General features: G+C 41.0%; 1 protein-coding gene across 1 annotated transcript; it reads left to right on the top strand.

The window, feature by feature from the left end:
• Window positions 1-357: 357 nt before the first annotated feature.
• Window positions 358-15,828, top strand: si:ch73-173p19.1 (uncharacterized). Its single transcript, XM_014414113.4, has 17 exons — window positions 358-519; window positions 2,778-2,884; window positions 3,017-3,156; window positions 3,356-3,513; window positions 4,742-4,900; window positions 7,834-8,263; window positions 9,457-9,555; window positions 10,084-10,174; window positions 11,144-11,367; window positions 11,455-11,697; window positions 11,819-11,917; window positions 12,038-12,231; window positions 12,326-12,500; window positions 12,609-12,765; window positions 12,853-13,006; window positions 13,691-13,802; window positions 14,007-15,828. The coding sequence occupies exons 1-17, from the start codon at window positions 499-501 to the stop codon at window positions 14,180-14,182; spliced, it is 2,739 nt and encodes a 912-aa protein (XP_014269599.1). The 5' UTR covers window positions 358-498; the 3' UTR covers window positions 14,183-15,828.

The raw sequence follows: 15,828 nt of genomic DNA, 5'->3' as shown, positions 1-15,828 counted from the left end.
CATTCTTATAATTTGTTTATTTTATGTAATTGTATTTTTGCACAACTCTGTTGCTTGTGAAGCTCGCACACAAGAATTTCACTCGCATGTACTGTACCAGTGTACCTGCACATGTGACGTGACAATAAAAGTGATTTGATTTGATTTTAGATAATAAGTCATAAAGTAAGTGTGACCTATCTGTCATGCTGTTATTATTGCCAAACTACCTAAATGTTCACAGACCAGAGAAGCTGCACACATGTGGCAATAGTTGATGAGGGTTATTGATAAGGCTGATTGGGTTCAGTCTCTGTAGTTCATTGATCAGTTTATTGTGGACACGCAGGGGAAAACCCTCCACTATCCTATGTGCTGATAGGCTCTTGCTGTGAGTGGGGGAGGTCATTGCAGCTAGCATACACAGAGGCTCTCCAAACACACCCGAGGAAGTCAATAAAGTTGCAAATGAGCATCACTTTCACTTTGATTTCTGCACGGGAACCTTGAAACAACGCCATGAGTTCCTCTAACCCTGCGGTAAGCTCCAAATTATCTACTAGCTTCCGACACATCACCCTGTGTAGCACCAAAATATCAGCCTGCTAGCCCGTTCAGCTAACGGTTAGCTCATGCTAACGCTGTTGTTGACAGACCTCCAAATACCAACATACTTAGCATTAGCTCTGGGCTAAGCTTGCTAGCTACTGTTTTAAGTTTAAATTTGCAGTTTCGATTGTGAGTCGATGTCTTTCACTCGGACATGGAATAAAATTTCCTACTGTAAACTTTGCGAACTAATGTTTAACTCAGAATTGGAGGGTTTTAAGGGGAAACGGATAATAAATAATTATGGAAATTACCCTTGTGAGTTGCAGCCCACACTGCAACACAGACAATGGTACTGATGTATAATGTCTGTACGTGTTAGGTTTACCGACAACAATTTAATAACACTATAACACCCACTTCTAGGGCCCTTATTTGGGACATATGGTAAAGTTTTTACGGTTTTATTATGCTATCAAAGACGAATGAGAAGAGTAGCTCTATTTTAGTATTGAAACAGTTTATAAGGGCTGCATTAGGCAATAAAATATGATCACTTCTTAGCATTATGGGAATGCCAATATAACAGGTAATTACTAGTTCGCATAGCTGATGTTGTTATGGAGTAAATGGTTAATATTTCATCTGCAAATTTACTGTAATTGTTTTTTTTCCTCAAACATTTTGTGTCCAAAGCACACCAAAGGGCAAACCTTAAGGCACGCATGCATTCGTATACGCAGGAAGTTCTCTTGATGTCTTCTGCAGTGTCATCAGTTCTTTTTAGTTGCACTGGACTTTACCTCCTTGCTGTCAATCAGACTTTTTATTCTACAGTGATACAATAAATTTAACGCTCATTCAAGGGTTTTTGGGCCGACATGCATTAATGCACACGATTTGGGAACTACCAGTGATCTGCAAACACTAAAGCCGCCTTTGGTTAACTTAATCAGTATTATTAAACCACTGAAGAAGAAAAATACTGGCTATTGTGCCTTTATTTATGTTCGTCTTTTTTCAGTTCCGTTTTATTTATATAGCACCAGTACACAGCAACAGATGCTTTATAGTGTAGGGATATTAGAAAGACACCCAGCAATCAGATGACCATCTCTGAGTAAGCACTTGGCAATAGTGGTAAGGAAAATCCCTATTTAATAGGAAAAAAACAGTTGAAACTAGGCTCAGGGAGGGGCAGCCTTCTGCCATTACCAGTTGGGGGTGAGGGGAATAAGAAACAGGACAAAACTATATGAGAGAGTAGAGTTTAATAATTACTAATGATTAAATGCAGTAGTGGTGTGTAAAAATACAGGGAGATGAGTGAAGAAGAAATGCACAGTGCACCATGGGAATCCCCAAGCAGCTAGAGCCTATTACAGCATAACTAAGGGATGATTCAAGGTCACCTGATACAGCCCACACACTAACCTTTATCAAAAAGGGAAGTCGTAAGCCTAATCTTAAAAGTAGAGAGGGTGTCTGTCTCCTGAATCAAAACTAGGAGCTGGCTCCACAGAAGAGGGGCCTGAAAACTGAAGGCTCGGCCTCCCATTTGACTTTTAGAAACTCTAGGAACCACAAGTAAACCAGCAGTCTGAGAATGAACTTCTCTGTTAGGACAGTGAGGTACTATTAGCTCTTTAAGATAAGATAAGAAGAGAAGGATTTTCAGTTCACGTCTAGGTTTAACAGCTAATATGGAAGAAATGCGCTCCCTCTTTCTAGTCCCTGTTAGTACTCTCGCATCAGCATTTTGGATCAACTGAAGGCTTTTCAGGGAGCTTTTAGAGCTAACTTCTAATAATGAATTACAAAAGTTGAACCTAGAAGTAATTAATGCATCAACTAGCTTTATTGTTCTCTCAGTTTATGCCAAATAGAACATAAGAGCGTAATTTGTAGCTCCTCTGAACACTTACCCTGCCCAAACCTGATGTGACCCAGCTAAACGCCATGTTTTTTTCCATACCTGATATCAGCTGGTTCAATATATGGCTATATTTGTGTATGGTTAATCATACATCACAAATTGCTAATAGCATGCACATTATATACCAATAAAACACTAATAAAATGAGAGAGACCATATTAAATCACTTTTTACACGTTCTTTCACACATGACGACATTATGAGTCAGATAAACAGTATCTTAGTAGCCATTGTTTGAGCAGTGACCGATAAGGAGGGAAAACAGCCAAAAAAAAAGCTGCTTTGTCAGCATTTGTTTGATCCTTTCTTGCAGACTATCGGGGAGTTATTCCTCGTCCTTAGCGAGATGGGATTCACAGAAGAGCAGATACAAGCGGCTATGCAGGCGGGGCATTTTTCTGTGGCTGAGGCAGCTGATTGGTGAGTAATCAGCCCTCTGTTTTGTTTTTTGTTTTTTTTTAATCTGTGGAGCTAGCTAGCTATGATCTTTCTGTATAATAGACCACTTCTTTCAGCCACTTACTTCTGTGTCTCGCTCTTGCATGTTGAAAGGCTTGTACAGGGTCAATACCTGCGACACACGTTGGTCCCGCAGCCTTCACAGCCAGCTGGGACAGCTTTTTCTGCATTCAACCCACCCAAAGAGGCAGCACATGCTTCAGAGTCTCGCACATCTCCCACTGACAGCAGAGGTAATACCCCACTCCAAGCTATATAAAAACTGTTTCTTACTGTTGTTACTGCTCTTAATCCATCGGTTGGACTTCGAGTAAAGTTTTCTTTTATTATAATATCCTAAAATTGATGATTGTAATCATTCATTTAAGTATAACTTAAGGAATTGGATAGTGTAGTGTGCATCATGAGATTTTCTTTTTCTGTCTTTAACAGCGGATCCTTCATTGGTGCTAAGGTCACCGCAATCATGCTCCCAGGACCCACCACCGCCAGTCGAGTCGCGGATCAAATCAGACAAAAGTGACTTTGAGGAGAAAGAGAGACAACGCGTCGCTCAGGAAGTCAGAGCAGAGAGAAGGCAGAAGAAACAGGTGAGCATTGCTGAAAAGACTTCTGGTGCTTAATCTATCTGACTGGCAGTTGTCTTATTATCACACAAGGAAGAAAGTCAAGTGTTCGGCAGATTTATAAGGCTCTCGATAATAATGGCTTAAGCTTTAGCTCAATCCCTGTAGCTCTCATTTCACTTTTATGCTCACTGCTTACCCTATCGCATGGCGGCGTGTGACAAATTTGACGTCACATGTGCTGGGGTGTGCCTCCATGCTGGTGTCGCTTTGGCCAGTTGTGCATATCTTAATTTGTATAACCTGTCACATTGTAGCTCTGCCAACATAGAATGTGATGCTTATTTGCATCGAGTGTACGATTAAACAAACATCGGTAATTGATCATCTGCACCTTTTATTGTCCACCTCTGCCTCCTTTTTTTCGTCTTGTCTACGTTTAGATATTTTTCCTGCTGTTTTCCTCTTTTCTGTTGTTTTCTGTTTTTTACTTGAGCCATATTTCTTGTTTGCATTTGCCACCTTACTAACCTACTGCAGCACGTCTGTTTTTTCCCATCACTCCTGAGGAAACACTTTGGAAAGGTGCTTTTCTCAAACACTGTTGTTTCAGTTTTTTCAGCTGGAAATTCCCCTGCTTTTGCTTTAGATGTGCCGCCTCTGTTTTTTGAAGATCACTACTTCCTCCTTTACATCTTGAAGTTAATGTGTTTCCAGATAAAGACAAAAGGGAGTGTGGAGGTATGTGAATAAGCAGATAGTAATACAAGCCTGTGGATTAAGAATGAGTCTCATTCACTGACGTTACACGTGGTGGTAAGAACAAAACTGGCCTGTGGGCACATTTCACAAAATGGTAAATTTGCCAGTGCACTTATTTTTTTGGAGCTTTTCACATATTAGTGAATGAGGCCAATTGCATCTCACTTTACATGCGGTCCAGAAACTTTGTTTGGGTGATGCTGGTGCTGGCTGAACACTACACGGGGAAGTATGCTGCTCTATGAGCTAGAATAGGAGCGTCCATACATTTTTCTCTGGGTGCACATTTAAAAAAAACAGATGTGTACTACAGTGTGGTTGAACTGAAGCATGATGGTCACTGTGGGGAGTAAAAGAGGTGTCACGTGCTCAAGCTGAGTTTGTTGTTGTTGTTTTTTATACATGAATAATACATTTGAAAATTAATATTTGAGTATAGACCTCCTGTTTTATTGTTCTTAGAACATTTTGTGTTCTTCTGCATTCGCAGGAGCGTGAGTTGGTGCTGAAGCGGATCGCTGAGGATCGGAGGAGCCTGCAGGATAAGAAACAGACCAATGCTGCTGCAGACGCGTCTCCTCCCAGCAGTGAAGGGCAGAAGCTTGGAGGAAAGATTCAGACAAATGTGGACAACAACTGCATTCTCATGGTGGGCCTGTGAAGAACCTTAATCATGATAGATTCAGAATTTTAGTTTTCAGTTTAGTCTCAGTCATTTTGCAGAGTGTATTATATTCTTTTATTTTACTTTTTATTGTTTGAAAATGTTTAATTGAAGTATACTACTTATTAGTTTCAGTGTCAGTTCAAAGATGGTGTTACAATACAAACAAACCACTTGTGAAGACAGTTATTCTTTGCACAAAGGCCTTTGTTGGTGATGACAGCTTCAAGACACAAACTAGTTGGATGCATCGCTGAGGTTTGATTTTGGCCCGTTCTTCCAAATGAACAGTTGTCAAATCCTGAAGGTTCTGTGGGCCTCTTCTATGAACTCTGACCTTAAGTTCTTTTCATATATTTTCAACTGGATTTAGGTCAGGTGATTGGCTGGGTCATTCTAGCAGCTTTATTTTCTTTCTCTCAAACCAACTGAGAGTTTCCTTGGCTGTGTTCAGGATCTTTGACTTGCTGTCCACTCTCGTTTCATTTTCGTAGATGGCAGCAGAGTTTTATCAAGAATGTCTCAGTACATTTTTCCATTCATATGTCCTCCAATTATATGAAGCCCCCCCAGTACCATATACTGAAAAAAAGCCCCACACCATGATGAACCCACCTCCAAACTTCACTGTTGGTATGGTGTTTTTGTGGTGATATGCAGTGCCTTTGACCTCCAAACATGGTGTGCACTAGGGCTGCTCAATTAATCGAATTTTAATCACGATTACGATCTGGGCTTTCAACGATCATTAAAAATGACTGAGCCGATTATTAGCCCCTCCCTCATTTATCCGCGACACCTTAAAGGTCGTCTGTGAAAATATTGTCGGGCATAAACCGGTCCGTGGCGCAAAAAAGGGTGGAGACCGCTGATTAAGAGGACCCGAGGGAAGCTCGGAAAGCTAAGCAGAAGTTATTTGGAGAGGAGAGTGACTGCCGCTGGTTGAAAAGAGTTTAAAAAAAAAAAAAACTTCAGTGGTGTTGCACACCATTTTATATTATTTTTTTAAAGTCATTGTTAACCCTTTAAAGCCGGTCAGAGCAGCACGCTCCGTTTTGCGTAACTATTTTTAAATCCCTGTAGAACCTGAACCGTGTAAGCTAGCGCAATAATTTGTTTTGCATATGAAACCGGAGGAGTTGTACTTACATCTGATGCCATCAGCTTGTCCTCGGTCACGGTTTCGTTCCACATATAGCTTTGCAAAAATTGCATAAAAAGCGCTTGCAGGAACAAAAACATAATATTCCAGAAACACGCTTTGCCGTTCCTATCAGCTGTTCGTAACACTTCCCACAGTAAAATGATGCACCTGCTGTTTTCTTTGCAAATTTGCATCATAGGATTGTTTTTTGTTTTTCCTGCAGTATATAAAAATTGGTGTATCTCCAAAATAAAACTATGAAGACACTCAAAATAAATTTCCTGTGGTGGGAAACTATTTTTTTGCAACTTTATTGTATTTAAAGTTTTGAGGGATAAACCTCTTAAATTTCTCCAAGTAGAAATATATGTAAACAAAACAAAAGCGATTTTCAATTTTTTTTGTAGTTTATTGCACTTTTTTGCAATTTATGTAATTACTATGGACTTAATACATACATATTATTAAAATATGGGCTATAACAGTTGTATTGATGTATAGCAACTTGAAATGCTCCCACAAATGGCACTACAGCATGTAAAAAAATAATATAAGCTCTGGTGGACTTGGTTCTATGGTAGGTCTTAAAGGGTTAAATAAATATCGTCAAATAATCGTGATCTCAATTTCAGTGAAAATAATCGTGATTATCATTTTTGCCATAATCGAGCAGTCCTAGTGTGCACTAGGGCATCCTGTTTAATAGGCTTGTCTAAATGTTGTTCAGCAACATGTTTTTTCTTCAGCAATGGAGTCTTGCTTGTTGAGTGTGCATACAGGCCATGGTGGTTGAGCGCATTACTTTTCTTCGAAACAACTGTACCTGTCTCTTCTACCACTTTCTGTGGCTCACCACAAGTGGTCCTTGGCTCATACGCGACACTTCTGATAACTCTTTTCAGTTGTCTGTCTGAAATCTTGCATGGAGCACATGGTCAAGGGTGGTTTATGGTGAAATGATGTACATTCTACTTCCAGATTATGGCCCCAACAGTGCTCACTGGAACCTTCAGTAGTTTAGAAATTCTGCTGCAACTAATGCCTTCAGTATGGTTTGCTAAGTTGTTGAGAGAGCTCATTTACCCATCATGAGATGTTCTTTTTTAGGCCATCAGTTGGAACTGAACCAGCTGATATTAATTTGCACTGAGTGTCAGGATTGCTTTCTAAATACTGACGGATTTCAGGTGGCGTCATGACTTTAATGATTTTTGCACGTCCCTTTCGTCATGTGTTTTTTCCCTGTGTCATTTCTCTATTACGCATAACTTAGTTTATGGACATCTATGGTTTAATTTCTTTGCATGTGTGGATTGGATGGGTTGTAACCGATATCTGGTGAGAACTTCATGGCAATAGTGCCTTTTTAAATACATTTACCTAGAAAACTGGTGATGTGTTCAGTACTTATTTTACCTGCTGTATGAGTTAATACTAATATATTAATGTGTTGAAAGCGTGACATTATATTGGCAAAAACTAAAAATATTTCCTCTTTATATATGTGTGTGTGTGTGTGTGTGTGTGTGTGTGTGTGTGTGTGTGTGTGTGTGTGTGTGTGTGTGTGTGTGTGTGTGTATATATATATATATATATATATATATATATATATATATATATATATATATATATATATATATATATATATATATATATATATATATAATTTTTATTTTCATTTTGATTCCGTTTTTAAGGACACAGTATCGTTTCTAGTTTTAGAAATGAAGTTGACTGTAATAACCTTGTCATGTATATTTGTGTTTTGCTGCAGATTCGACTGCCGTCTGGTGAGTCCATGCGTGAGCGCTTCCCAGCTGATGCCCCTCTGCGCAGCGTTGTGGAGCACATCACCGGACGTCACCCCTCCCTACCCTCCTTTTCTCTCCTTCAGGGTTTCCCACGGAAGCGCTTTGGGGAGGCTGAGCTTGCCTGCTCCCTCCGCTCTCTCGGCCTTACGCCTAACGCTGCACTGTGTATTCAGACCACTCCTCCAGAGACGCCTCAGGAAACAAGTCCAGCAGGCCACAGTGCTGAGCCGCCTCCTTGTGTTGCGCCTCCTCAGCCTCCTCCTGGCCAGGACATGGTGGGAGATCAGGTCCCTGTTATACCTCCTCCACTACCTAACCAGCTGTGGGAAGAGGCAGTGAATTATGCAGGGATTCCTGGAGTTCCTCCTTTACGGCGTGGATCCCATGACTGGGGTAAGTATGATTTACTTTATTTAAACCTAATATAAAAAGCAATAAAAATAAACGTACTAAATGGAATAAAACAAGTAGAGATTTGCTTTTTTCCAAACTTTTTTTATTGAACGGTTTACTAAATGTTGGGACTCTTCATGATGATGTTAGAATCCTACAGGACTACAGTCACAATCATTACTTGCAGTAACATTTACGCTTTACTTGGCAAATCATGTTTCAAAGGTTAGTTTGTCAGATAAATAACAGAGCAGTGAGTCTCTCATCCAGCTACACGATCGGTGGAGTCTTTGTTCGCCTCTGCAACCTCGGTGTGTGGTTAGAACGACCCTAAAGTTTGTAGTGGACGTTCAGAGAGGAGTGACGTAATTGTTCTGCTCTTAGTCAGTGGAGTCCATCTGTGGAAGCAGCTGGCTGGGACCGTCGAAATGGTCGAACGAGGGGATTGTCCACCATACATTTATCTTGTCCCATGGACAGCTTTAATTATTACACATAATTGACAAATATACTTTGACAGCCGTTTCCCACCACATGTATAGTGTTCCGAAGGTACATGCTCATATTGAACATTTAAAATAATGAAGTCAGTAAATGTACAAGTATGAGGTAAAAGTTCATTTATTTATTTTCTTGGATCAGGTCTGAGTCAGCTAGAGGGGATTTCCTTATATGGCCATTATCTGTGCTCTAAGCCAATCCACCTGCTCCCTTTGACTTGTATTACAACTACTCTGTTTGACAGATTTTTCTACCTCTATTGTGCTGTATGATGTCTGAGAGAGGGCATATACTTAGTATTACTTCATATGCACAGCTTTGACTGTGAACACGGAAGTCCCACCCACCTGCTGTTGGCTGGGAGGGGCAGACAATCAGTTGGTTTAAAGGAGCTAAAACTGCTTAAGAGTGGGTGAACTGAGGGGGCTGCACGAGGCCCAGGATAGGTCGTCGTGCAAGTAGAGTCCAAAAATAAAAGTAAGGAGTATGAAAAAGAGTATAATAGGTCACGTTTAATACACTTGGGTGGCCTGATCAGATGACACATTGTATATCAGCCAATGGGATTCTTTACACCTGTAACATCGCACCTCTTCATGGTTGTTTGGGCTCAGTTATTTGATCAGCTGAATGTGTTAAATGTTACTTAAATGGCTATGGAGTCATTGGATGACATTCTGGGGGTTCGACAGGTCAAGGCCAGAGATTGGTTCCTGGTGATGCTGAAGATCCTCCCATAGATGTTGATATGGACCAAGAAGGAGAGGAAGAACCGCTTCACATGCCGAACGGTACTGCTCCAGAGTGTGGATACTTCATCCCTCCTTTGATCTACATTTTTCTTGCTTCCCTCCTCTCCCTGTTCCTCTATTACTGTTTCCATATGTTTCCATTATTCATCCGCTGTGAACAGAAACAGCTGACCCTGGCCTCTTCCTTTGAGCTTGATTTTTTTTTACTATTACACTATATAGTGGCCTAGTGTACAGATTGGCCTGCTAATGTGTGTCACGCTGTAAGAGAGATTAGTATTAGAAAATATGTAGGTTAATTCCCCTTTCTGCCAAACGTACAGCACACAAGTCAGAACTGCTGAGTTTACTAAGAACCTACAGGTGGGGTCAGCCAATCAGTGTGTGGTTGTGGTATTGTATTCTGAATGTGAACCAGACACAGAGAAGAGCTAGTTCAAGGAGAATCAGAGATGTTAATCAGAGGTGTGTGGTATAAAGTTTTTTTCTCAGCATCTGTAGCTTCAGCTCAGTGGCATTAGAGTATTTTTGGATGGATTACAGTTTTCGTTTGTGTAACTTTCACAGGAATGCCCAGGCTGCCTTTCTTTCCAGAGAACAGGATGCGAGGAGGATTTGAGCCCTGGCAGCGCTGGCCAGGGCAAGGAAATCGACTCAGGCAAGTGTTTAAAAAGAATGGCACTAGAATGGTATTATAGGACCAAGGACTACGATCATACTGCTTTGTAATACAAAATAGTGTTAGGGGCCACATTAAGAGAAAAATTTTTTTTTTTAAATTTTGCTTTTTGAAAGAAATGCTGTGTTGAGAATCTTTTTAAGCTAGAAAGACATTATCTTTCTTTTAGGACCCAAAATCCAGTGTGAATAATACAGTTACAAACCCACTATTACTTGGTGGACAGAGTGAGATGACCTTACTCTTGAAATTTACACTCCATTCTCAAATGACTGTTTCAAAATATTGTTTTTGTTAATGTGGCCCTAACACACATTACACACATTAATCATGCAATCTGAAGTGTTTTGCAAGTAGATGCATTTAATTAGTTTGAAAGTGCATGCACATTTCAGCACTCCAACTTCTGTTGCATCCAGAATGATCCGTTTTATAATAACACCCTGTTAACAAAAGAAAAAAAAAGATTAATATTATTTTGGAGCTCCAGCTCAATCTGTGTCTGGGTATAGTCTGAAAGAAACTCTTTACTGTTGTGGAGATAGGGAAAGATGCTTTAAAGCTTCTACCAACATTTTAAAAAGATAAAGTTTGTATGAGCTGCACAGCAGGAAGAAAAGAGCCAGAGAGAAAAGTGGATACAGAAAATAATATGTGAGAATCAGCAAGAAAAATGGATGCTTATGTCTCATTGTGCAGCAATGGTCAGTAATAAGCTAACCATCCAAATATTAGTTTTGGTTTTTAAAAACAATTTAAGTTAAGCTAAATCAATTTGACTGTATGCATCTTATACAAAAGTAAATGTGGATATTTCAGCTCATCAGAGCCTTTCCACTTATTGTTTATTGTATTGCACAGAAATACAGCAGGGGGTGCTCTGGAGATCTGCTTTATCTGTACATTAAAATACAACACGTGGACACAACTTGTGTTTGTGTGTCTCAGAGAGGGCCCAGAAGAGGAAGCGGCAGACCCTGAGAATGCAGGAGGGCCGCTGGCGCCCGCAGCTGCAGGTCAGGCTGCTGTTGAGCGTCTTCAACGAGCCGCACAGCAAGAAGACCGCCACGCCAACCAAGGACAGCCATCACCCCCTAAAAGACCCTTCAGAGCACCCAGCGTGCCCTCACTATGTGCCTTGGCTATCCGCGCAACGGTCCACCTCATGACTGGTAAGAGTCACAAAACTTCACAGAACTGTGCCTCACAGCTTTGTTTGCTCGCTGCTGTTTGCTCACTCTTGACTCTGTGTCTCACAGCTCCCAGCATGCAGTACAGCAGCAGTCTAGCAGGTCTGACCCCAGAGCTAGCAGAACTTCTGCTCAACCACATGTCTCATGAGAGGCTGCTACATCCACGCACCCTGGAGCTGTTCTTCGGCTGCCCGATCCAGAAGTTTGTCTTAAACAGCTACCCGTACTCCACCAATGAGCTCCTACGGCAGTTGCGGGCCTTCACTGCCCTGAAGCACCTGAGTTTAGTCAACTCATCTCTCATCACTGGTAAAACATTTTATATCTGGTAGTTTTTAGGCTTTTTATCAATTTAGTTGTCAAATTTCTGCAAAGTCTGCTCTTCAGTTTGTCCCTGTCTTTGTATTTATTTATTTATTTTTATTCCCAGACTCTGGCCTCTGTATCTTGTCCACCCTGGTCAAACTCCAGTACCTCAATCTGGCCTCCTGTAGTAAGCTGACTGACTCCTGCCTGCAGCATATCACAGGTTGGACACACACAAACATCACTGTTGACAACATTTACAAAACTGGATCTCAGAATAAGCTGTTCTTATTTAAGTAGTTTTATTCAACATACATATTTCCCTTCTGCTGATGCCTTTAAGGTTTGAAGAACTTGTGTTTCCTGTCCCTGGACCAGACCAAAGTGACAGATGCTGGGATGGTACTGTACCTCCAGTCAGTGCCGTCCTGCCTCTCTCAGCTAAGCCTGAACCAGACAGCAGTGACTGAAACCACACTAGCTGTGCTCCCCACCTCTGTGCCACAGCTGCGACTTCTCAGCATCAAACAGACTAAAGTACTTTATCTCTGTTAGCAAGGTCTATTCAGCTGGTGACACTGCTCTGATCTTCAGTGATATTTACTCGACTTGCTGTGCGTTTTTCTTTCAGGTTAAGGATTTGACGGCTCTAGCAGCGATGTCCAGCCTGCAGACGCTCAACTTGGATGGGACAGGTGTGACTGAGGCATCTCTGGAGCACCTTGCTACCCACCCTGCCCTGACTTCCCTCACTTTGGTGGGAATCCCTGTAGCAGATGGCAGTCATGCCCTTCAGATCATCTCAGGTTTGTAGAGCATAAAGCAAAAGAATTAAAAGAATGAGGGTAGGCATGGAGTGAGCTTGCAGTATGAAAGTCTGTGGTGAATCTGTGAGGTGTCTACTTTACTTCTAGGTCTGAAGTTGACTCGCATCACCCTCCCTGGACGCCACTCTGTGACAGACAGTGGGCTGTCATTCCTCTCCGGACTGACTCTGCTCTCAGAGCTGGACCTGACAGACTACACACAGGTTACAGACCAGGGAGTCAGCCACCTCTCCACCTTGACCAGGTCCTTTCCACACTCACTGACACCATCATATCAGGTGTTTCCTTGCGATTAAAATGCTGACAGGAGTTTTGTGTTTACTTTGTGTAGATTGAAGAAGCTGTCACTTAGCAACACTCAGGTGACAGATGCAGGGCTTCCCTCCCTGCGATGCATGCAGGAGCTGCAGGAGCTCTGTTTGGATCGGACTGCAGTCACCAGCCGAGGAGTGGCCGACCTCATAACCTGTCTGCCGCACCTTCAGGTGACTATCCCAATAAGTACTATCCAGGTGTTGCTTTATCCTTGTGCGAGTGCAAGTGTAAATAGTAGCCCTGTGATAGATTGGTGACTTGTGCCTGTGACAACTAGGATAGACTGACTCTGAATTAGATAAAGAGAATGGATTTACAAAATAGACTCAATATTTTATTTAGTGTGACTTAAAATGAGTGTCTGATCTCATAAACTTACCAGGTAGGTGATTGTTGAGGTCAAGTCAGAGAGCTGTTTTGTTTCCTTTTGTAACCACAATTATGATCATCTGGTGGGCATTAAAAAAACAGGCATTTCTGAACTGGATTCACTCTTCAAACACAGAAGCTACATCTGTCTTTATACTGTCTATGATTGAATGTGACATCGATCTATGGTACATACATGTTTGATTAAATTAAACCATGTTAGTAAAGTCTGTGTGTCTGATCATCGATGTGATTCTCATTTCACCGTTTGACACCCAAGCTGTCTGACCAGATAACCTGCTTATTTTATACTAGCTGGGCTTCAATTTATTATTTTAGCATCACAGTTAAACTCTTTTGCAGAATGAAATCGATCATTGGGCATTCAGAGTAGGCCGAAATCAAAATGTAAAGACCAGTTTATGATAAAAAATATTTGATGCAGAGGTTTTAATATTTTGCTATTTTTCTATTTTTTTTTCCAGGTGTTGGGGTTAGCCAGCACTCAGGTGGGGGACAACGTGGTGAGGAAAGGTCTGATCCGCTGCAGTCAGCTTGTTAAACTTAATCTCAGCCGCACGCGGATTACAGATCACGGTAACGTCCAGCTCTAAGGTGGTCTTTTTTTTTTTTTTTTTTTTTAAGTTAACATGTTCTTTATTTCTTTTCTTTTTTTTTGGCCTGTCCCGTTTGGCTCTTTTGCCATCAGAATTGTTGTCTAAAGGCAAAGGTGGTCTTTGATTTTATAGTTTTGTTTGCTCAGATGAACAGACCCAGTATATGTTCTTCTCTTCCTTTCAGGTCTAAAGTTCCTGAAACAAATCCACCTGGCTCAGGTGAACCTGGACGGGACCGGGGTGAGTCTGATGGGAATTGCTAGTCTCGTCTCCTGCACCAACATCAACAGTATTCGGGCCAGTAACACTCGCATCCTTTCCCCTGACGACGTCTCAGACGAGGAGTTGGAAGCCCAGTGAGCATCACGAGTTTCGGCTGCCGCTCTGAGATGCTGCCTCCAGGATCATCTGGGCAAAGCATAATTGATGAAACACTCCTCCTACTTGCACTGTTTCAACCGCAGCTAGTGCCACTAATCTGTCAATCATGCGCGCTGAGTTGAAACCTTAAACAGGAGCGTTGTGTTCAACAGCTGTTTTTTCCAACATTTACATATACAGAATTAATCACTATTTAATACTCTGCAGCCCCAAACGCCACCTGAAAGACTTTATAGCTTTATGCGCAGCTTTACAGGTTGGAGCAACCTGTGTTTCTCCAGGGGCCTGTACTACGAAGCAGCTTCAACATACCCCCGGAGATCTTTTCCTTATCTGGCTTCACTTTGCGCCAGCAGTCAGGCTAAATGATCACAAGAAGGTGGTTGTTAACTGGAGAAGTCCACCCAGGATGTGTCTGTCTCGACATAAGCACGTTCACGTGGCTGTGAAATATGGATGGGTGTCCTGGCAGCAGAGTGACATGTTTTATGAAGATGGTAAAAATGTAATGCTAGAAGAATGTGAAGGAAAAAAAACAACCACACAGCGTCTCCAGCCAAAGCAACACTACTATATTACTGTAGTTTAGCCCCTCTTAACCCAGGATGAAAAAAATGGCTGTAAGTTATTAAACTTTTTAGTATTATAGCTCTGTCAGGTAAGGCCTGCATCATGTCACCCCAGTAAGAAGGAAGCATCTTTGTAACCCTGAAGCTTCGCATTACAGACATCAGGTTGGAGCCAAGTGGCAGAAATATACTTTATGCTGGGAATGTACAACAGCATGCGATGACTAACAGACTTTATCTAAGGTATTAAATGAGAATCTAAACAACAAATAGCCAGTTAAACCAAACACGGTTCAAATGTTTTAGAGGGACATGAAGGCAGATAAATGTCTTCCACTGATTATCTGCGTTGAAATTAACTTTCTTTAATTTTGAAGCTGTATTCAAGTCATACTGGATGTACCAGTAGAAGTAATTGAGTTTTTTTTATTTTTTTTTTATTTTTTTATCTTGACCGTTTGAAAGTAGTATTTGTATTGTTAGTTGTGATTAGGCAAGAGTTTAATAAAAATGAGCCACCATACAGTGTAGAATACTGGAATTAGCCTAAAAATTGGATGGCTAAATTTGATGTGAATGCAGCTTTAAGCTAAAAACAAACAAACAAACAAACAAAAAAAACAACCCACATTTAAAAAGGTAAAAACACTGAAGTCAAGGTTTTTATAACTCAGCCTGCATGGATGTTAGCTCTCATCACCTGAAACTAGTTATTTTAGCTGCATCCTGGTAATGCACTGACCTCCGCTTTCTTTTATAAGTAGCCCTCTTATTATCAATTATGCCAATGTTTTAGGGTTTGTTTGTTTTTTGGAAAGTTTAGCCATTTTCTGCTACATCAGTGAGCCTCATTCAGTGCAGTGTAATGGCTGTAATATAACATATCTATGCAGCCATGGGGCTCACTCAGGACCCAAAGCAACTTTAATCCCTTCCAAGCTTTTTTTCCCCCGTTTACACATATGTAAAATAGTTTATTTTCCTTAAAAGCTTTTGGTTTTTTTGGATACAAACACTGTATTCGTTACAATTAACAATAAAGTCTTCTCAAAGGAA

Source organism: Maylandia zebra, linkage group LG9 (assembly GCF_041146795.1).
Source record: "Maylandia zebra isolate NMK-2024a linkage group LG9, Mzebra_GT3a, whole genome shotgun sequence".
Taxonomy (NCBI): Eukaryota; Metazoa; Chordata; class Actinopteri; order Cichliformes; family Cichlidae; genus Maylandia; species Maylandia zebra.
The sequence above is the reverse complement of the archived record's forward strand: the minus strand, read 5'-3'. Positions and strand labels throughout refer to the sequence as shown.